Raw genomic sequence first — 25862 nt, forward strand, 5'->3', positions numbered from 1 at the left:
GAACCAAAAACACCAATTAAGCATTAATGAAAATAGTGCATGCAATCTAACATCTATCTAGACTCCTTCTGCCCCTCTTATGTGATTGAGCATAACAAGGAATCTAGATTACATCTACTGAAACAGGTGTCAGCCACCATTAGTGAGAAACATGTTCCAGTGTGGCTAAACCCAGAAAGCAAGAGGATTTAGCCTGCTAAATGATACAACTTTCTGGCTATATCCAAAAGATCTTTTCAAAAAAAGGAAGATCGTCCAAGAAAAGTGATCAACTCATTGCTATTAAAATAGATAAATGTTCAATACAGATGATGATTAAACTGGTTCTCTCTTCACTACCTTCTAAAGCAGTGCACCATAAGAGATGCCATGTAATGAAGAATGTTCTTCTTTGAGGCCCCCCTCTCATTTAACACTACTCCATTGTGGTGCAGCCAGATTGCCGTTAGAGCCGTGAGAAGCCTTCCCCATTCTATCTTTTGCTTAGATCTGCCTTTCCTGATCAACTCATTGCTATTAAAATAGATAAATGTTCAATACAGATGATGATTAAACTGGTTCTCTCTTCACTACCTTCTAAAGCAGTGCACCATAAGAGATGCCATGTAATGAAGAATGTTCTTCTTTGAGGCCCCCCTCTCATTTAACACTACTCCATTGTGGTGCAGCCAGATTGCCGTTAGAGCCGTGAGAAGCCTTCCCCATTCTATCTTTTGCTTAGATCTGCCTTTCCTGATATAGCGCCAGAAGGCCATGTCAGAAGAGACATCCACCTCCTGGATCTGCTACAATGTTCATATCACCTCATAAAACTGACATTCAAAGAAAAGATGACATGCACATAACACATTCTAAGGCATCCGGGAACATTATTTTTCCGCAGGCCCGAATCATTAGTTGCCACCTCATTAACAACCGACCAAAATTCCTCACCTTTGTGTGAACTTTTTGCTTCCACAACAAGCCACATGTGGTAATGGTTGTCGGATGCTCTGATACTCACACCCTGATTTTCATGTAGGCATCTCTGATAGAAAAAGTGGTGCCACGCCACTTCTAGCCGTCTCATGTCCTGCTCAAAGGTCTAGGATGTATGAGCACGTGGTGCATGTTCATCATATCTCTAACCCTCTGCACCAAGAAAGCCCCTTTCAAGATTGGGTTCCATGCTCCATCCCAACATTCTCTGACCAAGGTGTAAGGATTCTGAGCAAGGACATAAAGTCTTGGAAATTCCACTTGCACCATACCTCTAGCTGACAAATCATCTAGTAAATATCTAAAAATGGAGCTATCTCCTAGTTTGGCAATGAAAAATTCCTGGGTGCAAGGGAAGAATTGTCTCCTGTCGCGCGAAAATGGAGATATCCTTCGAACTTTAACCGCACACCTCTCGCAATCCAGCTCCAAGGCAATAACTGTCCTTCAAGACATTCAGAGCCAGATCCTTTTTTTTTTAAGTTTTCAGAGCCAGACCCTTCACGGAACTTATAATTCTTTCCACCTATTTAACTTTTGTCAACAGTGCCAAATTCATGGATTGTAGATGGAGAACCCCCAACACATTATAATCCAGGAGACCAAAAACATCCCCCCCTTAGTCTAGAATCTAGATCCTCTCCAAAAAAACCTCCTCATTGCAGACGCTTTCCAAACCCCATTGGCCCATTAAAGACCGAGAGGTGGAATTCCTGAAAGAACTGATAGCCCCACAGGCGACCCTGATGCCCATTCAACAGGAAAGCCTCTCATCCTCATTGAAGACCATAAGGATTCCAATTGAGATAATACGCCTTTGCAAAATCAACTTTCCACATGAACCTGGTTATATCCATGACCTCTGGGTTGACGAGCTCCCAAAACTCCCAGAAGAAGAATACAGGAAATATGTCTAGACCCAATGCCCTTTCTCCATTTAACCCCTGTACTGCCTCCTGCACCTTGTACACAAAGAAATGTCTCACAAGAGCAGTCTCCTGCTCCTATGTGACCACGGTTGCCCCTCTACCACTCCGCCGGCTTCAGGCCCCTCATCTAGCTACAACCCTGAAGTGATGAGCGCCACCCACTGCATGTGCCCTAGGACATTCATGATTCCCCACCTGCACTGTCAAAATTTGATCCAATATCCTCCGCCCATGTACACTTTGGCTCAGCGTGATTTCACCTTTACCAATCTTCATCAGTCTGCACCCCTATTGGACTGTTGATTGGTTCAGAAATCCATGGAGACTCACCACTGCCACCCGTTGGGAACCTGCCTTCCTTTCTCTACCATCTCCTATAAACCCTGCACGACATTGTCAGCCAGGTAGGTCATTCCCATGCCCATATGCCCATGACACAATGCTACTGGTCCGGCCCATCAAATAAGAATGGACTTGTCCCCTGCTAGCAAACTGGGCCGTGAGCCCAATGTTGCCGCCTCCATCTTGGAGTAAGTGTTGTCTCCCTCCAAGTCTTCTCCAATAATAGTTGTTTTTGCTGCCACTTTTGGGATGTGTGTTGCCTTCTCCTGATGATGAGGCCATGAACTTTGCATTGCTATGTCCACATAGGGCTGCTGGCGATCTGCTGGTGGGCCATGCACCCACCATGGCTTCCATCTTCTTCATTAAACTTTGCCTGTGGTCCCCAAATATGTCGTCAATCTTTGAACTCCATTACCTCCATTCTATAACTAGGTTATCACCATCAGTCCTCTGTTGCCACCTCCATTGGCCATCCACTAGGAAGACCCACGGAGAGGAGCTTCCTGGAATTCTGCTAGGAAGGTTGGCTGTTAGGAATAAGAAGGGGGTTCAGAAGGACCAGGAAGTGAGAGAGGGACGGCAAATAATGATAATTCTTCAATAAACTTCTACAACACTTCAATTTATGTTTCCACAACTAAGAAGAGGGACAGAGAAAACAATGAGAAAGGGAAATGTAGAAGAGGATAGAGGGCATTAGAAGGAGTATCGCAAGGAATGCTGCATCCAATGCTTGCAGGAAAAACTATCTGCATGGGGCAGAGAGGAGAAGAGGGATGAATCAATAGGGAGGGAGGGAGGATATAATTGATAACTTCAAATGATCCTTTGCTGTGCTATGACAAGGAGGGCTACAACTATCAAAAGTGGAAGACTAATGAAAAGAAGAATTACTATAATTACCCCAGATACGATGGAGATCGTACCACTACTCTCTGGACTCCATCATCTGAATCACTTTCCCATTGATACGAGCTGGTGCGAATAAAACAAATATTTAAACAGGCCTAACATCGAAAGGCTGTAACATAGGCGATGTCACAAGCACAGAAACCTCAAACCAACACAAAATAAGTTCGAATTGTCAGAGACAAAAAAGCTTAACATCCTAATGTATCCTAATTTAAATTAAATTAGGTTTTTTAAATATATATATTAAATGAGATCTTCAGAAAAAAATAAAACACATCATATGAAAACCTGTTCGGCATAGTTAGACGGAAGAGCTTCTAGAGTGCTGTTGCTCAGTTCTGATGAAAGTTCATAGCAGTGCAGATTGTTGTTGATCTGAAAAGAAGAAACACATGAAGAAAACGACAGGGACGAGGCTTGTTAAATAGTACAAAATAATTAAATTGTGTTAACTGCAACATGAGGAAAAATACCAACCAATGCACACAAAGATTCTAATCCAATATCAGAAGATGGTTCGTCCAGCCTCTGTCTTTCAGCAGCTTGAAAGTCAATCATTATCTAAAGACAAATCACAAAGAACATCTGAGTAACAAGATAATAGAAAGCAATTCCTATCAGTAAAAACTCAGGTAAAGGTCTGGAACCCTAGAACTAACTTTAACAACTGGCCCCCTAGACCTGACATTTTCATGAATTTAAAAGAACTTAATACAAAAAAAATTAGATGGAAGAGATGAATAGTGAACAAGGAATGAGAAATAGTATTGATGATTTTTTTAAAAAAAAACATGAGTCGGTCACCCGAACAACTCGGTAACCACCTGACAAGTACATGGTTTGAGCCCCAGGACTCTATTGCATGTATGTATTTCCCTCTTCCCTCTTCATCCCCGTCACGAAGAAAACCATGATGCTATGAGACCTTCTATCTCATGGGCGAGCCCACCTGTAGAGGCCTTCCCTCCTTGGAAAATCACCTCATTTCTGTGTAGCCAGATTCCCCAGAGTACTGTCAGCGTTCGGCCCCCCACTTCTCTATGTCTGGGACCGGTCCTCTACATGGACTCCCAAAAGGCCTCTTCTGATCACATGTTCACCGCCAACTGTGCTTGGGTGGCCCAAACTGTGCGTGCGAAAGGGCATCCAAAAAATAAATGATTACAATCTTCATCATCTCTCGTGCACAACACGCATACCGTCGGGGCATCTGGATACATCCTCTTGAGAAAGACGCGGATCGTTAATCTCTTTCCGAGCAAGAGCCATCCAAAAATCTTGGACTTAAGCGGAACCTTAAGATGCCAGATGTCTCGACACCCTTGGATCATATTTTTGTCTTCCTCGTTCCCCTGTCGGATCTGTGCATAGGCTTTCCCCACTGAGAAAGGAGCTCTTGTCTAATCCCAACCATCTAATTCCCCCGGGTTAGGGTGGATCTGTTAAGAGCTTGTTGCAAGCCCAATAAAATCAGTTAGTCATTGGTCTGACAAGGCACCTTCAACCTTCGGATTCCAGGTACTGTCCCAGCATTCACCTACTGTAGCCTCGGGGCATTGCACAAGTGCAAATAGCCAAGGGAATTCTTCTCGCAAGGGGCCGCGCTACGACCAGGGGTCTGTCCAGAATTTAAAGAGAGCGATCGCCTATTCGGACAGAGTAGAACTCCTGAACCTTGGGGGAGATTTGTCTGAGGCCTTGCCAAAACGCTGACGCCCCCTTTATTGGGGCTATTTTCTTATCCCAGTTCAATCCCCAAACATACTTGTCTCTCAAGATCCGAATGGTGAGGTCATCACTTGGTTGCATGATCCTAGTCACCCACTTTGCTAATAATGCCGCATTCATGCTTTGGATATGCAATACTCCTAGTCTGCCATGTTTGGTATGGGCCTGCATACGGTATCCCATGCAACTGCCATGTTTGGTATGGGCCTACAAAAAAAGTATTGTCGTCCGCGTACTGCAGTAACGGGATACCCATAGGGACACTAGCGGTTTGATAACCCTTTAAAAGACCATGTGTACATGCTAGATTAGTGCATGTGGCAAGTGCATCAACCGCTAGCACAAACAAAAGGGTTGGAGCGGGCACCCTTGCCTCACCCCCCTTTGCAGTTGTATACGCCTGCCTTCCAGCCTTCCATTCACCAACGCTGAGAAGGAATGTGTTGTGATGCATCTTTTCATCCATGTGACTCATTCTTTCGGGAAGCCTCTCATTTTCATTGACACCCAGAGGAATCCCAAGCGTGTCATATGCCTTGGCAAAATCAACCTTCCACATGAGACCTTTAGTTCCATCTCGTTTCCATGTTGCTAGGATGTTGCCTGCTGCTACGGCACTATCAACCAGTAAACAGCCCGGAATTAACGTTGATTAGGAGGGTCCCAGAAGTTCCCCAATCACCTCTCTCAATCTGTTTGCCAATACCTTTGCAATGATAAGGTATATGGAGTTAGACAAAAAGATTGGTCTGAAGTCCTCGATTTGTTCCGCACCTAGCTGCTTGGGGAGTAGAACCAAATATGCCCGATTTAGTATCTCCATACTGCATGTCCCTTGTTGGAACTCTTCAGACGTGGCCATCACATTTAGTTTCACCAACTCCCAGAATACATTATACAAGAAAACTGGCAATCTGTCTGGGCCTGGCGCCCCTTCACCATTGAGGCATTTTATTGCCTCCTTGAACTCTTCCTCTGAAAACAGATGAATCAACTTCTTGTGTGAGGGGTCCAAAGTCCGAGCCCCCTTTCCGCACAACATCCATGTATTGCGTCTACCTTTCTCATAGAAAGTGCGGAAGTGATCTGCAACTGCACGGCCCACCAGCTGGGCTCTGACATACTCATGACCTCCGACCGTCAATTTCCAAATTCTGTTGGTCCGACGTCTCCCGTTTGCTGCTTAGTGGAAAAAACTCGTGTTTGCATCACCAGCTTGTAGTCATAGTTGTCTGGACCACTGTCTCCAATCCATCTCGAGTTTCTTGTCTTCCATGGCTATCACTCCCCTCCACTTCCTTCGTTCGTATGATTCTTCTTCTTCCAAAAATTGTATGTCCTCGAGATCATCTAGTTATTTGATTCTGAACATAGCCTATTTATTGTCTTCTTTCTGTGCTCGTGTACTCGCTCGCAAAACTCCACAAAATGTTGCCGCAGCTCGTATATTTTGTTGGCTAATGTTTCCATTGCTGATCGTAGTTGGGGCAGTGAGCGCCATTTTTCATGCACCTCTTCTTTGAAGCCAACCTCTTGCAGCCACGATTTGTCTACCTTGAGATAGGTGGGTTTCCTGGTTGTCTCATCAGAGAGAGGGCGCGAAAGTGAACTCACGTCCACTAGTGGAAATCGCTCCACGAGCTCAACAGAGCACAGAAACCGGTCCAGACGCAAAATCCTGTTTCGTCCCGTTGCACTTCTCCACGTATATATGCAGTCAGAAGGCCCCATTTCTTGTAGTGATGTCTTTGCAATGAAATCCCAAAAGTCTTTCGAGTCAACATCTCTCCCTCCGGCTTCATTTGGTCGATCCTTAGCCTCTAATGTCACGTTGAAGTCGCCACCCAACAACATGGGGCACCCGTTGAACGTGTCTGTTAACTCAGCCATCTCCGTCCATAGTTCCCTTCTACGTTGGGCATTTGCTGGGCCGTATATAGAGGCTATGACCATTTCGAAGTTGTCGCTTGTGTGCTTCAATTTGACTGCTGCGGCAAACTGCCCTGTCCACGTAGCCACTTTGGAGAACATGGCTTTGTTCCATGCTACCACCACTCCACCGGACCGTACGACCGCATTGACTGCCAAAAAACCCTCCAGGAAGCCTCGAACCACTGTGTTCCATTCCTTAGGCTCACAGTATTCCAGCATCGCTTCCTGTAAGCATGCAACTGAGGGCCCCCATTCTCTCAGATAGCCTCCCACCACCCGTCCCGAAGGCCTCTGACATTCCATGAGATGCACTTCATGGTAAACCTTCTTTGCCCCCTTCGTTACCCAGTGTCAGTTTCAGTCCCACCGTTGACACCATCACTCTAGCACAGGGATTCTTAAGAGCATCTTCTTCGATGTCCTTTCGACGTTTGTCGGCCTCTGTGATCCTCCTGCTTGATAGTCCCATGGTCTCCTTTTCTTTCCCCCCAGACTCGGCTTCACCCTTCACCCCATGCTTTGTCTTGGTGTTGTTTCTCGTCAGACTCTCCGCCGCTATTAGCAATCGCCCGCTTTTACCGGCCCTTGCCCACACAGTGATTCTTCTCTCATGATGGACGCCTAGTTTCTTGCACTTGTATACAAGGATTTCTGGACCTTGCTCTCCCTTTTTTGCTTGGCAGTGAGCACCTGCCCGCTGCTTTGCTGCTTTCTCCGGCTTCTGTTACCCTTCTTGTCATATCATCTCCCAAGATTGGTACACAATCCGAGTTCTCAAGACCTTCCCTTCCTGCCAACCCATCTACCCTTTGCAGCCGCCCCATTCGGGCTCTTGTCGCCTCCTGTCTCCCTTTGTTCTTGGAGTTTTGACTCCTCTACACCTTGTGACTCTGGCCTTCGGTACTCTAAGTTGGTGGAGTATGTATGATGTATGTCTCCGCCGACTTGTAGGCTCCCTCCTATTCTATTGTTCTTCATCTCCGTGGAGGCGGCGGTTTTGGGGCTCTCCGAGAGGATCTCTGCTTCCTTCAGGCCTGACATCAGCTCCCAGTCAAAAAAATAGAGGCCTTTGGATGCGCTTGGGTTTTCTCGCCCGGTTGTTTCTCCATCTGCGGTGGTGGCGGCGGCGGCAGAAGCAGAACTGAGGCAATTCTGAATTCAAAAATGCCATCCGGGCCCCAGATATTGAGGATAGGCGGAGTGCCTGCGTGGGTTCCTTCAACCTTCAGGATTACCTTATTCGGGTCTCCTGACCCTAAACCATCGGAGATGACACGTCTAAAGATACCCAGGGGTCGAACAGTTGTAACCCACAGGAATCCCCCGAGCTTCAATGATAGATGTGCTGATGAGACTACTTGATGATCCTTTGCTTGGGAGGACTCGACGCCATTTCATCTGCACCCCTCCTTCAGTTTCTTGCATCCAGCCTATTGCACCAATATACACTGCCATCGGAGCCCCACGAAGGAAGAAATGCCCGCACTCGAGGGGCCAAAGCTCAGCTTTGTCAAGGGCTGGAAATTTTTCCAGTAGTTCCCTCCGTATTTCATGTAATGTGGGGACTCCTTGTGTGACCTCCCCAACAAGGCAGCCCACGTGGGCCCCCAGCTGACTTCTCATTGCTCCAACTGGCGTACGAGCATCAACAGCTGGTTGGTGAGCTGCTCCCCCTCACCCATCGATGTGGTGGCAAGAGTCTTGACCCCTTCTCTAGGTCTCTTAGGACATTCTGTTTGTCGATGTCCAATCCCCGTACACTTTCGGCATACCACACTGCTTCGGCACTCCCGCACTCTATGTCCATCCTTCAGGCATCTGTAGCAGAATTCTTCCTTTTCTTCCTTGTTAATATGCACGACTCGGTAAGAGTTTCTTCGTCTTCGTGGCCCGACTCTCACCCACCCATCCTCCACTTCCGATGTATTTGCTGTTCTGGCTCTGTGAGTGTCTACAGGTGAATGGCTGGTTGGTCTCCCACCATTCCGGTGGTCGCCCATCTGTGCCTTGGGCTTCGTCATATCTTGGTGGGTGGGTGCCGTGGACTGCCGGTGTGGATGATTTGCACGTCTTGACTTGATTGTGGTCATCCCCCTGTCCACGGTCTTGTCTCTCTAGTATGGTATCTGTCGGTGCAACTCTTGCAAACTCCCTTGCTCCGCTCCTCTAGCCCTCTGAATAGGCTGCGGCACTCCCGGTTGTCTTATATGTCTTCCTCCATGGGCTACTCCATGACTCCCCGCTCGATGTTCAACTTGGCCGTGGCCTGCACGTGCCAATGGCTTTGTGCTCGCGAGGGGCCCACCTATTGCGCAGAAACCATTGGGCCGCTCCATCGTGTCAATGTTATGGTCATCTCCCTCTGTGCGTGCGTGAGGCCCACCATTTGGCTGTGTATGCTCGAGTCTTCTCTCTCTTCATATCTTCTTTGTGTGTGTGCCCTGCGTGGATGTCCGACGTGCGGGAGAGATGAGTCCTCCTGCAAAAGTATTTCGTGGCAAGAGACCCCTCAAAGGGGCCCCCCAGTGTCCCATCTGTCGCGGCCAAAACCCCTTGCACAGTTGCAATTTTCGCAGCAACGAACTTCTCTTCAGCTAAGCGCCCCAAACCTCTGGATCTTCTTCCCACCTTGTTCACAGCAGCGGCTAGCCTCGCGTTGGGCAACTTGTATAGGTTGGAACTCGCAATGGCTTTCCCTCCCGCCGCCCTGTACTGCGCGACTGCCTACACCACGTTGGTTGTCGCGTCGGAGGAGTCTGCTCCGGGACATCTGTCGGATAGACATCTGTCACGGTGTCGCTTGTCGTTGAGTTCGCGGGGTCGCCGAAGTCGCGGGGTCGCCGAAGTCACGGGGTCACCGGGGTCACCGATCGAGAAGCCTCAAGAATTGCCAATCGCCCATTCAGGATCGTCCACCCATCTCCCACTCAGGATTGTAACGATCGCCGATCAAGAAGCCCCAATAAACACCGATCGTCAATCTCCTGCTCCCAAGAATTGATGACCTAGAAGCCCCAGGAATCACTGATTGCCAATATCCCCCTCCCAAGAATTGCAGGCGGAGAAGCCCCAAGAATCGCCGCTCGCCAATCTCCCGCTCCCAATAAATGCCGATCAAGAAGCCCCAAGATCCCCAAGAATTGCCGATCTCCGTTCAGGATCTTCCAACAATCTCCTGCTCAGGATCGTCACGATCGCCGATCAAGAGCCCCCAAGAAACGCTGATCGCCAATCTCTCGCTCCCAAGAATTGCCGAGAAGCCCCAAGAATCACTGATCACCAATTTCTCGCTCCCAAGAATCGCAGACCAAGAAGCCCCAAGAATCGCCGATCTCCCCAACCTCTCTCTCTCTTCTTGAATCCTCTCCCCCCAGCCCTCCAGTTTTCTCCAGTGTCTCCGAAATGGTATTGATGATGAAGAAAATCAGAGATAATATTTGAGGAATAAAAGTGATTGTGGCAGGAAGGTGATATCACCTGTATGACAGCAAGAGCGATGCGATAGACCATTACATCCGTACTGTCCTCACGGACAGTCTGCACATGCTCTCCTAAAATTCTAAAGACTTCAACAGGGGCTGGTGTATATAGCTTCCCATCTTCAGTCTTCTTTGGTGGATGTTTCTTGTCAGCATCTAGAATATTTGTGTACCATTTCTGCAAAAATGAAATAATTATTGAAGATCATTTTATCTTTAGTTTTTGATAACTCTCCCTTTTCTACAATTCCCAAGGTCATTGATGCCCATTAGTTAACGAATCGTTCTTCACCTGCGTAGTTTCCTGCACTCGTTCAACATATGCATTCATAAGAGGATCCATGGCACCACTTTCAGAACAAACTTGCGCCAAAGACTCATCAACTCCAAGTTCAATCAGCGACTCTTGGTACTCAACCACCCAACCCGTCACCTGGAAAATTGCAATTTTCCAAAAGATTTAGATAAGCTATGATTATAGCCAAATTCAATCAAGGAAACTGAAGTAACCAGGCAGATGCCGGATGGATTTTTATGAGACGCAATGGTCATTGCATTCTAAACAAGCAAAACGATTAACAATTGCATTACCTTCAAAATTTCAATATTAGACAGAGAATTTGCCCTGTTGCTGAGAAGTCGAAGCATCTGAATAAACCTCTCAGTATAGAGATTGACCAGAAGTTGAAAAATTTCATATCTGTGGTCATCAAAAGAAACTAGATTACGAATGAGTAGAGAGAATCATCAACATGTAGGCTGATAAACAGATCAAAGCACATAAAGCTTCAGATGGCACATCACAACTCGGCGAGTTATCCTTTCTCTCACAATTTTAGAAAAGACAAAAGACGCAATAATCTGCCCTAATGCAGATAAAGTTAAAAGGGGTAATGTTAATGTCCATTGGAAAACGTATGTGAAGAAGAAAAAGGAAAAAGACCCACTAATAGGGATCGATAATCCAGGAGCTAACCAGATCAGCATGTGAATGCCACACACGCTGACAAAAGCAGAAATAAAGAGGAAGCGAGTCAACACAGTGAAAGTCATACTGGCCAAAGTGGTCGTGACACCAAAAGTGATCGGGAAAAAAGGGCCTATCGAGAAGGCCCTATATAAAGGGGGAGGGCCTATATAAAGGGCCTATATAAAGAAAAGGCATTGTCATTTCCTGGAAGCTTAAGTTACAAGGAGGGCACTCAGCTATCTGGAGCTATGTTGGCTTGCTTGCCCCAAGGTTGCTGCCACCAGACAGAGGTTGGAGCTATGTTGGCAGCTTTGTCTCTCTCTACTCGAAAGGGAATTGGAACAGGTTCTTAAATAAGACTACTGAGATTCAGTACATGATTCCATAGGAAATTCATTTGAATTAGTGGACTTCACCGTTGGCTTCCATCAGATTACTTGAAAAGCAACATACAGAAGACAAAAGACCAAATTACTTCAAATCAGAGAATTAATCCCTTATTGAAAACCCTTAGACCAATAAAGCTCGTTCAAACAAATCTGCCACTTTTACCTTCTTTGTGTAAAATTGCATGGAATGGTTATATGTGACTTTGAGACGAGTATGTAAATCGATGGGTTTTTTTTCGTGAAAAGAGGGAAGACCACTCGAACACGGTGGTCAATGTCATCCATGGACATAGGTGTCTCCAACAGACTGGTGGAAACCCTAAAACAAGAATAGGCTTCTTCTTTAACAACAGAAAACCCCATCTCGTTCACTATTCAAGCCTGGTTTAAATACCAGGTTAAAAGATACACGTATTGGGCCGATAGTGAGGCCCATTAGTCTAAAAACGAAAATTACAAAAAATAGAAAGTAAACATTAAAAAGGAAATAACAATGTAAATAGAGCAGTCCGGCTGTCAGTCAACCCAAAATTACTATTGATAACTAAGATCGTGACATAGAACATGTTCGACCCGCCTGGCCCTTTTTCCCTCCTTTATGTCTCTACTGCACCAGTAGGATATACACTTCTCCACATCACGTAGCACCGATTCCAGCGACGCAGTCTTTCCCTTAAATATCACCTCGTTGCAGTGTAGCCACAACATCCAGAGCACCGCGAGGACCCTTCCCCAGCTCAACCGTCCTCTACCCCTCCCTCTCTTGAGGGACTTCCATCACTCGTCATCTGACGTCACGTCCACCCCTCTCAGCTGCTGTGCTCTCCAAATGGCCTGCGCAAAAGGACACTCAAAAAACAGGTGAGAACAATCTTCCTCTCCAAGGCCGCACATGGGACACTCAATTGATGTGTCCGGGATCATGCGCCTTCAGAGAACATGTCATAACTCGACGTCTAATAAGCAGCCACCCAAAAATTCGCACTTTCAACAATACCGTCTGCTTCCATAGGCATCTACATGTATGGATAACGTCTGCATCTTCTGTCGTACTCCCCTGGGTCTGCTTATGCACTTCGCGAACTGACCCCTGGACTCCCCTCCATACCCAGATGTCCCTTATCCCATTGATGGCCGTAGATCCACTATGGTTTGTTGCATGTTCAGGATATCTTCCAATCTCTGTTCAGACAGTGCATCCTAGAAGATTGAATTCCATGTGCCGTCCCTACAGTCTTTCACCGATGCTTGTGGGTTCCTAGAAAATGCAAATAGTCGGGGGAAAGCTTCCCACATCGAACCTCCTGTTGGCCAGTCATCTAGCCAATAGCAAAAACACACTCCATCCCCTAATTTGGGTATAACCCTTGGCTTCGCTGGAAAATTTGGCCCAAGCCCTGCCAAAAGCCAGAAGCCTGGGGTCGATCGCTGCTCCCAATTCAACCATGTGCCGTACATATCTCTTAATACTTTCGTGACCATGTCCTCCTCCGGTCCCATAATCTTGACCACCCATTTAGTTAGCAGTGCCATGTTCATGGATTGCAGATGTGGTACTCCCAGCCCGCCATATTCAACTGGTCAGCACACCACCCCCCATGATACCCTTGCTGATGCAGGGCCAATTATTGACCCAGGCCCGTTCCAGAAGAATCGCTTCATCAATGCTTCCAATTGACATCCAATCCCCTTAAGCAACTTGAAGACTGAGAGGTAAAATATTGGTATTGCCAATAGAACTGATCTCATCAATATCAAACGCCCTGCTCGAGATAACACCGGGGTCTGCCATCCCTCGAATCGCTTCTCCACCTTCTCGACCACCGGGGTCCGCCGCTATTAGGCGCCCCCTCTTCCGGGGTAACACCAGATAATGCATCGGAAGTGTTCCAATGGGACTCCCCAGAGCTTCTGAGCATTGAACATCCTCCTCCGATGTAAGACCAAATCCCACGAAAGCGGATTTGGAACAGTTGACCTGAAGACCTGAGAAATCTGTGAAGAGGTCTAATAGCATTGACAGATTTTGGGCTTCCTCCACTGAGTCTTCCATGAAGAATGTAGCGTCATCTGCAGTACCGGTATACCCGTTGGGAAGCTTGCGGATTGGAAGCCTTTCAGCTTGCCCCGTGCTCATATCTTGGCCGTACAGATGGCCAGGGCATCCACTGCTTGGACAAATAAAAGCGGGGCCAGTGGGCAACCCTATCTAATTCCTCTTTGAGCTTGGATCCAACCTCCCTCTGGTTTACCATTCAATAGAACCAAGAAAGAATGTGACGTCACACACCTTCTCACCCATTATATACATTCCCTCGGAAAGTTCCTCCTCCTCATCGAAGACCATAAGAATTCCCAATCAAGCGTATCGTATGCCTTAGTGAAATCAACTTTCCACATAAAGCCTTTCCTGCCCTCTCTCTGCCAAGCTGCTATGATTTCCCCTGCCACTACTGCGCTGTTGATCCACTGTCGCCCAGGGATGAATGCGGATTGAAAAGGTCCGACCAAATTTCCGATCACTTGCCGAAGTCAATTAGCTAGTACCTTTGCCAATATGAGGTAGATGAAGTTTGTGAGAGCTATAGGACGAAAGTCGCCTATTCGAGAAGCCCCTTGGCATTTGGCTAGTAGTAAAAGATGTGATCGGTTTAATCGCTCCATACCATAATTGCCACAGCAAAACTCCGTCAACGTGCCCATAACGTCTGCATCAAGGATTTCCCAAAACTCGCAAAAAAAGAAGACCAGGAATCCGTCCAGACCTTGTGCGCCTTCTCCATTTAGCCCCTTGATGGCAGCTTTCACTTCCTCCACAGTGAAAGGTCTAGTCAGTTCAGCCTGCTGGCTCTCCGTCACTTTGGTGGCTCTACTGCCACCCCATTTCCATTCACGTAGGGGTCCCTGTTGGGAAAAGACTCGAAAATGTTCTGCTAGTGCGGTCCCTAACTATGAAATAGGCCAGTGTGAGATTCTCTCCAATGGAACCTCCTTCACTCTCCAGGCGTGTAGGTCTTTCTACATGGAAGAGATTACTCTAATCCAAGAGAACCACTGAATAAAATACCACTTTATAAATTGGGCAAGCCCATGGTCAAGTAAACACATGGTCAAGCAAAATAACTCATAAGTGAGTTTAGTGCCACATGCAGAAAACAGAAATAAAAGAGAGCGGACCAGGCTGGTTATTGATTTAGCCCACTTAAGTACAAATAAATGGAGAACAAAAGAGGAACACACACGGTTACTCAGAATCGCCATCATTAAAACTCCTCCAAGATGGTTCCAGATGTTAATCATGCCCAGCTTGGACACCATCTTCTTGAAGTGTGGGCCTGGAAGTTTGGTCCTAATTCAGGTTTCCCGTTTCTTAAAAACAAAAAAAATTCCTGTTTCCTGGTCTGTTTCTGCACCTAGATGCAGGAGATCTGGGTGGCCATTGTTCGAAGTTTTTGATCCAAGGTCTTCTTCAAGCATTTTGTGTCCATTCAATACCCTACAAACTCCAGATTTTTCACATTAAAAACATATCCTTGCGGAGATGTTTTGCACAACAAAATTTTACTTCAATATCTAAGTAGTTCAAATGTAGTACAAGAAAGATTTCAGTTGAAGAACAGGAATAAAATTAGGACAAGGTATGCAAAAAAATGCAGAGGAACTTTGATGCTGATACAGTACTGTCTGGAGATGAGGAGGAAGAGGTCCAGAAAAAATCACGAGTTAATGGGCTCAGCACCTAAAAATTTCAAATCGTCTAGTGCTGAACTGGAAGGTTTTTTCCAATTAACATAAACAAATAAGGGCAAGACAAAAAAAGGGTGGCAAAGAAAAATGGCTAGGGAAAAAGGTGATAAAATGACTTCAAACCTCGGAGGGAAGCATGGAGCAACATGATCATAGATATCACCGAGCTCATCACCGATCTAGTAAAAAAATGGTGTGTTTTCCAGTTACATTGAATCAGAAAGTAAATCTATCTTCAGAACATAAAGAAAATGTAAATTCATATTCTAATACAACAAAGACTTCAATGCAAAATCCTGTTAAATATTGTGAAGAATTATGTTAAAAGAATAAAAATCGAATCAAGAAGGCGACGTAAACCATGAAATGAAGTAAATATCCTCTAATAAATAGGAGATTATCAAGTGTCATGCAAGCTTCACAGCCTTATAGAAGCCATATTAACAAAATGAGGAATCAAGCTAGGCCTCTTGGCTCACAAAGGTAATTAAAAATTGGTGTCTCAACTTACCCCCAATATACCTCCAGGGAAAAAAGAGTAGGAAAGTGGTGCTCTTCAGATAAATAAGTTTTTTATCGCACAATAGTTAGATTAAGTTCATCTCCATGGGTTCTTTGGAGGCGAGTTAAGCACATGCTCTTATATATTCACATCCAAGCGCATTGAACTTGGACTCTCTTATTAACGGACAACTCTTAACAGCAGAAGTATATATTTTGAAGCAGCCACGAATACTCCCAAGAAGTACCTATTATGGCTACAGGAGCTACTCAGAGTTTAGCATCGTCTCTTCTCACTGGTAACATAGTTCTAATAAGGACCAACCAAACATATACACACCATAATTTTACCTTTCTTGCCTCTTCCAACGCAGCTTTCAGATCATCAAACACAAGCTGGAAAATTAGCAAATCTTTAAGAATTTATACAGGGGAATTGATAAAATAACTTAACAAGTAAAAAATCTTAAAACTGCATTGTGAAAAAATACCTTTGATAGCAAATTGTTGAACCGTTCTTCAACAGATTTCCCAATTTGCTCATAGCATTTATCTTTGTAGCCTTTCCCTTGCGCCTTTAATTTCTCTTGAACAATATTCCTTGGGGAAGCAGTCACTCCCCCACCTTTCCTGTAAAAGAAGAATGCATCGCTTTGCATGTTTTACACAATCAAGGAACACCAGCATAAAATTTGACAGAATTGTCAGGGGCACGAGATTAAAATTATAAATTCAAAAAAAAAAAAAATCCTAAAACCATTAGGTGAACGAAACATATATGTGTTGAGAGAATTATGAGAAATAATATGAATAAGATGAGAAAATTCAGGAAGAACATACTTGTTAGATCTCCGTGGATTGGCAATTGATGCCATACTACCGGCACCTTCAGCCTCAGCTGCTTCCTCAGCCAGCTGTTGATCCAGAATCTCCTGCATCTCAACTACTCTGCAAGTAATCAAAGAATGGGAAAGTTTTCACTGCAGATCAAATAGAGCCCATCCAATGCAACAAAATATTTCCAGATCTTGAAGTCAAGGAGTAAAAATTGAAGAGGTAACTAACTTCGATGCATGATATGGCATGAAGAATTGACATAATTTTTGCCACAAGGATATAATTGATGGAAATATGAACAAATGAATGCATGTGTCCTATTTGCTTGAACAGTATGAATGGATGATGCCGTGACAATTATAGTTAACTGTCAAGCTGTAATTCTTTCCATTATTAATCAACTCGAAATCTTGTCTTCTGGTACTCTATGCAGCTCTGTCTTTCATTAACATGCCCTTGAATCATTTAAGGGAACACATGTTTCCATTGGTTGCTGATACAATATGGATATGGGTGTAATTCAAAAAAGAAACAATATGGATATGGGTATGACTAATTGCAGAAAGCTTTCTGATTAAAAAGGTTATGTTTCAAAGAGTTAGCAGAAGTTCTGTTTTCCAGACATCTGCATTCTCATCATTCATGCCAGGGGCTTAACATGAACTATTTTAAACGAGATTTCCCACCAACTTCAGGAATAAGTCTTTAGGAAAAAGTATTTTTTGAAGAAAAGAGTGAAGATCGCTCGCTCGATTTGGGCCACCAAGCGCAGCTGGCGGCGAATGTGACATCGTAGGTGGTATGTTCGGAGTTCATAAGGGAAGGGGGACCTAGGAGAAGGGAGGAGGGGGGCCGAATGGTGACAGTGCTCGCGCAATATGGCTACACTGCGATGAGGCAATATTAAGGGGGTGTAAGGTGTCTGAGGACGGCCCCCCCCACAAGGTTGAGGGCCTCATGGCATCATGGCTCCTTCGAGGTGTAATCAGATAAGGGAGCAGTTCACCATGTAAGAGAAGAGCTTTAGCTCTCTTCACATGTAACTTTGGGTGGTTACCGCTTTGTCAGTTGACCGCTTTAATCATTCTCCAAAACAAAAAAAAACCCATTTAATAATAAATATCAAAGTGAAATACATGATGGACCAAAATGGTCCTCTCTCCAACCTTCACTCCATCCAAAACCAAAGTGAACTAAAGCTCTCAAGATCATGCAGGACGCTGTCCATCAATACAACAATATAACCTCATTGTGGTGTAGCTTCGCTCATAATTCGGCGAGGACCCTTCCCCGTTCCATACGTCGCTGCTCATGCCTCTGTGGATCAAGCTCCAACAGGCCTCATCACAAGACACATTTGCCCCCCCAAGCTTCTGCGGAGTCCAGATTGCCAGGGAAACGACACTCAAAGTAAAGGTGAGAATAATCCTCTTCTCCCTGTGTGCACATGAGACACAATACCAATGTAACTGGGAACAGGAGTTTCAAGAGGACTTGGGCTATGACTCACCTCCTAAAGAGTAACCATAAAAAACCTCACTTTAAGGAGCCTTTTGCTTCCATAGGAGGCGAGAGATAAAGATGGTAGACTCCTCTTCCATTGGGCCCTTTCAGATCTTCTTGTATGCATCCCCATCCGAGAAGACTGTGCCTCGCCACAAACAGCCATCCTCCCTCCTGCTCGAAGGCTATAAGTGTAATAAATCTTACTGTAGCAGTTCTTCCACTCTCTGGTCTAAAAGAATGCCCTTCAAATCGCCTTCCATGTGTCATACCAACATTCTTTAACTGATGCTTGAGGGTACCTTGCCAGATGGAATAGGCGTGGAAACTCCAGTAATGTACCTCAGGCCAATCAGTCATTTGTCCTGTAGCCAAATAATGATCCGCCCCCTCGTCGGGCTTCAAAGAACCTCAAGACTTGATGAAAAACCGTCTCGTGCTCTACCGGAGAGGAGATTACCCTCTAATTAGGGCCAGAGAGGAGATAAACTTCAATGCTGAGAGGTGAAATAACAAAATGACCGAGTTAACAGTGATTGCAGCAGTATCACGCAGCGCCACTCTAAAAAGCACACGGCTCTGCCAGCCCTCCAGACTCCTCTCCACCCTCTCCATCAATTGAGTCCAATCCATGCGTAAAAGGCTTTCCCTTATCAGTGGTAGTCCCAAATAGTGCATGGGTACCGTCCCAATGGGCATCCCCAAAGGCCCGGAGCATTGTACCTCTTCCACCTGTGATACACCAAAACCTACGAAGGCTGATTTTGCTCGATTTATATGCAAACCTTAAAAATCTCCCAAAAAGTCTAACACCATGGAGAGATATCTAGCTTCCTCCACAGAGCCTTCTATGAAAAAGGTGGTGTTGCCTACTTATTGCAGTACCGGAATGCCTGTTGGGAAGCCCATAGTCTGAATACCCTGCAGCAAGTCATGAGGTCACACTGTTGAAGAATAACATCCTGCTTAAAGATGAAAAGTAGCGCCCTTGCTATTAGCTATAGCTTTTAGCACAGTCGGTAAGCGCTTGAATCCAACACATACATTGATAGTACACTTGGCCAAGGCATCCACTGACATGATGAATGGTAACAACGCCAAAGAGCATCCCTACCTAACCCCCGTTATGGGTTGCTCCACCCTCCTTGTTTCCCATTCACCAACACTAAGAATGACTGGGACATAACACATCTCCTAACCAATTGCACCCACTATGCTGGGAATCCTCTCTTCCTCATAGAGACTAATAAATTCTTCAATAGAACTTACCAAAGAAGGAAAGCTAAGGGACTTCATCTTAAGGAGGCTCACGCATGGAAGTTGGCACATGCCAAAGGAGTTATAAATAGTGAGGTCGGGAGTACCCGAATAAATATTTCAATTCCCGATCAGAGGGAAAGAGCCGTGCTCGGCTAGCTGGTCGTGGGAGAGCTCTGCAACTAGAGGGGAGGGAAATAAGGCCGATTCCCTCCTATTCTTCTTGTATCTTCTCATCCTCCAATCCTGATCTTCACTCTGAGTTCTTGGCCTTCGTGGACTCAATTTGATTGCAAGGAATCTTGAACTTAGTTTCGACATTTGGATTTTCGTTGAAGTTGATCTATTGTCCCTGAATCTTGGATAAAGGTACAGGTCCTTGTACCAAAGACCCACAGGAAAACCCAATCAATAGAGTCTTAGGCTTTTGTAATACCAGCTTTCCACATGAAGCCTTTACTCCCCTTTCTCTAACACCCCCCTAGGATTTCACCTGCCTCCATTGCACCATCAACTAATGATCTGTCTGGTATGAAAGTAGACTGGAAGGGCTCGACGAGATCACCAATCACCTTCAGTAGTCTGAAGGCTAGAACTTTCATCATGATGAGATAAATGGAATAGGACAGTGAAATGGGTTGAAGGTCGCAAACTCTATCGGCCCCTTCGTATTGGTAGAAGGAATAGATGTGACCTCTCTAGCTGCCCAAGCCTTAGTTACCCCTCCAAAACTCCTCCAATATGGTCATAACCTCTGCTTCAACCATACCCAGATCTCACTGCATAAGAACATAGAAAAGCCATCAAGACCCGGAGCTCCTTCTCCATTTAGCCCCTTAATTGCCACCTTTACTTCGTTCATTGCCAAGGGCCTCACCAAAGCGACCTGCTGCTTGCGCGTCACCCTGTTGGCCCCTCCTCTGCTCCCTTTCTGTTTCCCTGGAAAAACCGTGAAAGTGCTACGCCAGTGTTCCACCTACTGACCATGGCCGCACAAATTCTTAACTACCCAACTTCAACTTCAGCATTTGGTTTGATCTCCTCCTCCCCTTTGTCATGAAGTGAGAAAAACTGGTGTTGGTGGTGGCCCCTTTCTGCCATATCTGTGGTGACATTTGTACTCCAATCCATCTCCACTTCCGTGTCTTCCTTGACTACTGTTTCACAATATTATTCTGTCCCTTCGACTCTGCTTCTGATAACACGCTCGTGTCTTCTAGGTCATCCAACTGTTTGAGGCCTACCAAGGTGTCTGTCCACCTTTTGTTCCTCTCCTCCCAAATGTGTTTCCTGGCTCCCGAGATGTTGCTAAAGCCTGCTAGCTTTGTAGGCAGCCAGAGTGTGGTGGCAACCTGTCCAGACTGTGATGACCACCAGGATTTATCCGTCCTGCTTCTTCCACACAATGGGGGTGTGGTCAAACAAAGGCCTTGAGAGCAAGCACACATCCATCAGATTAATGGAGCACAGGAACCTGTCCACATGGGACTGCAAGTGGACCCCCTACATACTTCTTGGTGTGTAAATACATTATTTGGGTCCCATTTCCTGCAGCCCTGCATCTGAAATGGAGGACCCAGATCCAATGAAGCTGAGTGAGGCCCCCAATCTGTTTGGGTTTTGTAGCAGCGGCCATGCACCCAACACTACAACAGCGGTGCGGCTGCCATGTGAGAGATTGGGGTGCCCATGGGTGTGTCCCTTAGCGCCGTTGCGCATGGCGAAGAGGTGCCATCTGATTGCGCTCCCGGTGGCGTCCCACATGGATTGGGTGTCTTGCTACCAGTCAACAAGAGCAGCAATGCTAAGCACGCTATTGGCGATGGTGGCAACCAACAATGCTGCATGCGCAGCTGGTCTGTGTGTGTGCATGGTCTTCCCAGTGACGGCAGACATGCCACTACAGACGGCGACGCCCGTCCTGGCCTTAGGTGACGACATATATGGAGTCGATGCCGGTCTTTGAGCAAAACATTGGCAGACCAGGGAGACCTCATGCTTGCTACCACGGCCTCTGGACGCTGCACATAGGTTGTCAGATCCGGAGGAGGCATTGGAGTGCATCCTTTGCCGAAGACACACAAGCAAACAGCGGGATCGACCGCGAGCGCGCAGGCACGACAGAACATAAGCGGCTGATTTGACATTCCAGCTGCAAGGCTGGCAAAGGTGGCCTTGGCAAGGTGAGGTGTGGTGCCTCCTAGCCCACAACTACGGTGAGTTGAACTGGAAGGCTTGGGTTCCCACCCTTGGCCAAGGTCTAGCTGACGCACGGTGGGTTTGACCACGGCCACACAAGCCCTGCAGGGGACAGTACCGGAGGCGATACTCCAGCCCAGGTCAGGAGAGAATGATAGGATGAAACGAGGCGCTGTACCTCTGTTTCACAACTGATGTATGGCCCGGTGCCATTATCCAGGTCGCGCTGGCATGCAGCTACAAGTGGCCGACTCAGTAAATTCTCTTGCCCATTGACTACAGAGCATTCTCTCACAGGGGTTGACTCCACTACTAATTCTGATATAGTCAAAGACTTCAGCTGCGCTGGTGAAGGCTGCTTGATTTTCAAAAAGGGCTCTGCTAAACCGAGAATTCAGCCATCCAAGTTTAGCCACCTGATACTGAGTCTCAGCCACCAGCTCCATTAAGTCAATCCCATGTACCTAGTGTTACGTAGAAATTACCCCAAACAGCAGTGGGAGCCCCTGAAAGGAAAATACTGCTCTACATAACTCCCCCCAAAGAGAGGCCACACAACATTGTTACCATGGCCATATACTGAACTCCCCATGGAACCATGTGAGAAGAATAAGAAAGTACAATGAAATATCTTAATTATAGGAATATTCATGAAAGTGATTTAAGAAACGTAAGAGTCACATAAATGTGGTACTGAACTGTGAAAATATTTACGGTTTAACGCACCTTAATGCCCTGACGAGAGTCTGAGGACTACAAAAGAGACAACAAAAAATACACAGGTTAAATCAAAGAAGCATCAGGACTTAATGATCTTAATCACAAGGCAATGATGTTCACTTAAGTGCAAAAGATTAAAAAATAAATGCAATACAATTTATTTACAAAATAATATTTACAGAATAAATAATATTTCTGAAATAGGTGCAACAGGCAGAAAAATATAATTTATTTTAAAGAAAGTTCTAATAAAAAAATTAGTCTATGAGGCTGATAGGATCATAGGGGTAGTTTAGTCATGTTAGCTGATGTAGCCCAGAAGCCCATTTTCTGAAGCCCATTAGCAAGTTGTGGCCCAAGAAGGAGATTCTTCTAGAACTAACAGAATCTGCAGAAATATACCTAGAGCCCCTCAAAATCCTCTGACAGGATTTTCTCTGACAAGATCTTCTCACAGGATTATCTCTGACAGGATTTCGTCTGACAAGATCTTTTGATAGAATCCTCTGCCAGATTCTTCTTCTGCCAGGATCTCTGCTCTAACTTGTCAGATCTGCATATCTTCTGTTTTGTCCCATCAGGATCTTCTTGAGCCACACAAATATCTCCTGACAGCTTCTACAGGCCCCAGAATCTACAGGATATCTCTGCTGGGCCTGAGAGGCTGCTTATCCTCTGTTTTAGCTTGTTAGATTTGTTTTTCTCAATGCTTAGACTTGTCTTATCAAGGGTACAGTCATTATGGACGACCCTGCACTTCTTGTGGCCTATATAAGGCCCCCATGTACCCCTGAATGAGCATTATTGAAATCTATTGTCTTGTTGAAACTGTTGTTTCTCCCCTCTGAGTGTTCTCTTTGTTAGAGAGTGCTTGTGTGTTTGTGGATTCAAGTACAACCCCTTGTGGACTCAAGGGTTGGAGAGGCTAGTTCTGTGGATTCAGGACTTAGCTCCTTCAAGTAGAGCAAGGCTTGTGGACTCAAGTTGTGTTCCTACATCGTTCGTGTACTAAGGTTGCGTCATTAGCCCACAGGGGCGTTGTAGTCATTTGCTATTATGTATTTCCCATTAAATAGGGATGCTCTCCCTTTAGGAGGGCAGCAAAGAAAGAAGAAGAAGAATGAAGTAGTGACTTGTCTCCCCCTCTCCTCATCTAGGCCTAGTCTCCCTTTCTCCCTCTACGATCCCCGTTCTCGAGATCGTCTCTTCCTCACTGCATCTCCAGGCGGCTCGTCCTCGGCCAATCCCTACCCCCTCTGCTAGGCCCGCCCTCTACCATTCCTGTTTCACCTCTCTACCCGGGGAACTTCTACCTTCCCTCGTCCTCCAACCTCCTTCCGATACGAACCTAGATCAAGGATCGTATCAGAGGCTTTTAAGCTTTGTCCCCTCGATGCCCTGCCTGCATAATTTTGCATTCAGGGTTTACAGAAGGGAAAACCTCATTCCAGCTGAGCAGGTCTGGGCTTAAATACCCATTATATCTTGAGGGTCAAAGGCCAAAGAATTTGGGTAATTTAAAACACATGCATAAACTGTCACTTAAAAACAGACAAGCCAGGGTTATCATAAGTATTAGGCTCACTTGAGAAGAGACTTTAACTAAAACATAAAAGAATAAAGAAGAATACGAGACTGGCACAACTAATAAGGTTAGATTCACATGCCAGAAAAACCCGCATCAGATAGCACCAAATTCCACAGCATCACACAAACAAATGAATATAAGGCTTCCAAAGTGTGATTCTAGAAGTAGAAATATGAGAAATAACAGATTACCTTTCTTTAGCCAGATTAAAGAAGTTACCGATATGTCCCCATAATGTTTTCTCAAATGTTTCCCACGTTCGGTCTACATCCTCAAAATATTCTCTGCGTAAAATGTTCTTGAATTCAGAACCTAGGGAAACAATACAGAAACACTTGGACCCCTAAGAGATGGAAAAAACTTTCCCACGTTCTTGACATATTTCAATCATTGACGACAGAGAGAACAATCATTTCCAATTATTTATTACGTGAAAAAATTGAAATACAGAAAAAAATTGCAGCTACTTGAGAATTTCAAAAAAAATTGAGTAGACAGTCAGATAAAAATTCCATTTATGTACTTTTTTTTTAAAATAAACCATTTATGTACTTAACGTTCATATTTATACATCACAACGGGAGGGTCACCGATTTTGCGTGATCTCTTCTATGTTTCTTCAAAAATAAAACACTTATGGGGTGCCCTTTATGTTATGACTCATGTACACGGTAATCATGTACAAGGTGTCCACTTCAAGAAAGGGAGCAATAAAAGTGTTGGAGTGTACGCCAATCCTGATTATCCAGGTTCCATAGTGGACAAAAGATAAACTTCCAGGTACTGTGCTTATGTCTGTTGAACCTTGGTGAGCTGGAGAAGACCTACAGTTCTGAAGCAACATCGTGTCGCCCAGTCTAGTGCTGAAGTGGAGTTCAGAGAATCAGAGGGATCTTACAAGAGCTATCGTTCCAATTTGAAGGAACATCAATTTATTCTGTGACGATAAGTCAGCCCTCGTGATGGCTCATAACCGGGTTCAGAATGATGGCATGAAGCATGTTGAGAAAGAGAGTCATTTCGTCAAAGAAAGGAGGCCAATCAAGTTTATCCAGCTTCTATTCTTCAAAAAAAATGTATCCAACTGCTGTTTGTGGGATCCTCTGAGAAGATTCCAGACGTATTCACCAAGGGGTCTCATCTCAGTATTCCTCAAGTTGGTTAGCAAGCTCAAGATAGAAACATCCACCCCAAGCTTGAAGTCAGAGAATCTTACTCATCATATTCATTTACCGATTTATTTGTGTTTAGTGACTTATTCACACATGAGTGATTTAAGTCACTTAAACCCAGTCCAGGCCCAGGACTGCTCCCAGGCCAACCCTCACTCTTGTATCTCACAGGTATTTAAACCCCAGACTCTTAGTAATATGTCTGTTGTTTTTTTACAAAGCCTAACGCGCGGAGGCTGCCAGTTGGTCTGCTCTGCTCCAGCAGATCTGACAGTAATCTTGGACGAAAGTGAAGGACTGAGTCACCCAGTCATAAATCAGAGGAGCATTGTTCTTTGTTAAGTGACTCTCAAGAGGCCCCTCCCAAATTTCTCGCGCAGAATTAAGGGATAAAATTATTCAATGATGCCCCAGATTACCAGCAGCCAATGGTGAAATGCACTTCCATATTCAAGAAGATTCTGACCCATAATAAAATTGGTTCCAAAACCAGAGGAAAATGATTCTACCACCGATCCAGAATCTGCTGGTTGGAGATAGATGGAAGAAAGGTGCGGTTAGCTGTTTTTTGATGATTGATTAGAACAACCTGATGACTCCATTGCTGACTTGAATTAACTGGTTGAAGCCATGATGATTGTGATGGCCACCGACAAGAGTACTGATCCCTTTTTCA

At 45.3% G+C, this 25862-nt stretch overlaps 1 protein-coding gene across 2 annotated transcripts in view; it reads right to left on the reverse strand.

Annotated features, from left to right (window-relative positions):
* Positions 1-25862, reverse strand: part of SEC6 — a 44946-nt gene that overhangs the window by 11859 nt on the left and 7225 nt on the right. For both annotated transcript variants that reach the window (XM_078579231.1, XM_078579232.1), the window contains 11 exons: positions 24206-24298; positions 22433-22459; positions 16751-16858; positions 16402-16540; positions 16262-16306; positions 15533-15588; positions 10895-11003; positions 10596-10736; positions 10302-10481; positions 3642-3725; positions 3453-3539 (listed from right to left, as the gene is read on the reverse strand). In XM_078579231.1, the coding sequence (XP_078435357.1) occupies positions 3453-3539; positions 3642-3725; positions 10302-10481; positions 10596-10736; positions 10895-11003; positions 15533-15588; positions 16262-16306; positions 16402-16540; positions 16751-16858; positions 22433-22459; positions 24206-24298 (1069 nt within the window). The remainder of the gene's footprint in view (positions 1-3452; positions 3540-3641; positions 3726-10301; positions 10482-10595; positions 10737-10894; positions 11004-15532; positions 15589-16261; positions 16307-16401; positions 16541-16750; positions 16859-22432; positions 22460-24205; positions 24299-25862) is intronic.

Source organism: Wolffia australiana, chromosome 8, assembly GCF_029677425.1.
Source record: "Wolffia australiana isolate 7733 chromosome 8, ASM2967742v1".
Lineage (NCBI taxonomy): Eukaryota > Viridiplantae > Streptophyta > Magnoliopsida > Alismatales > Araceae > Wolffia > Wolffia australiana.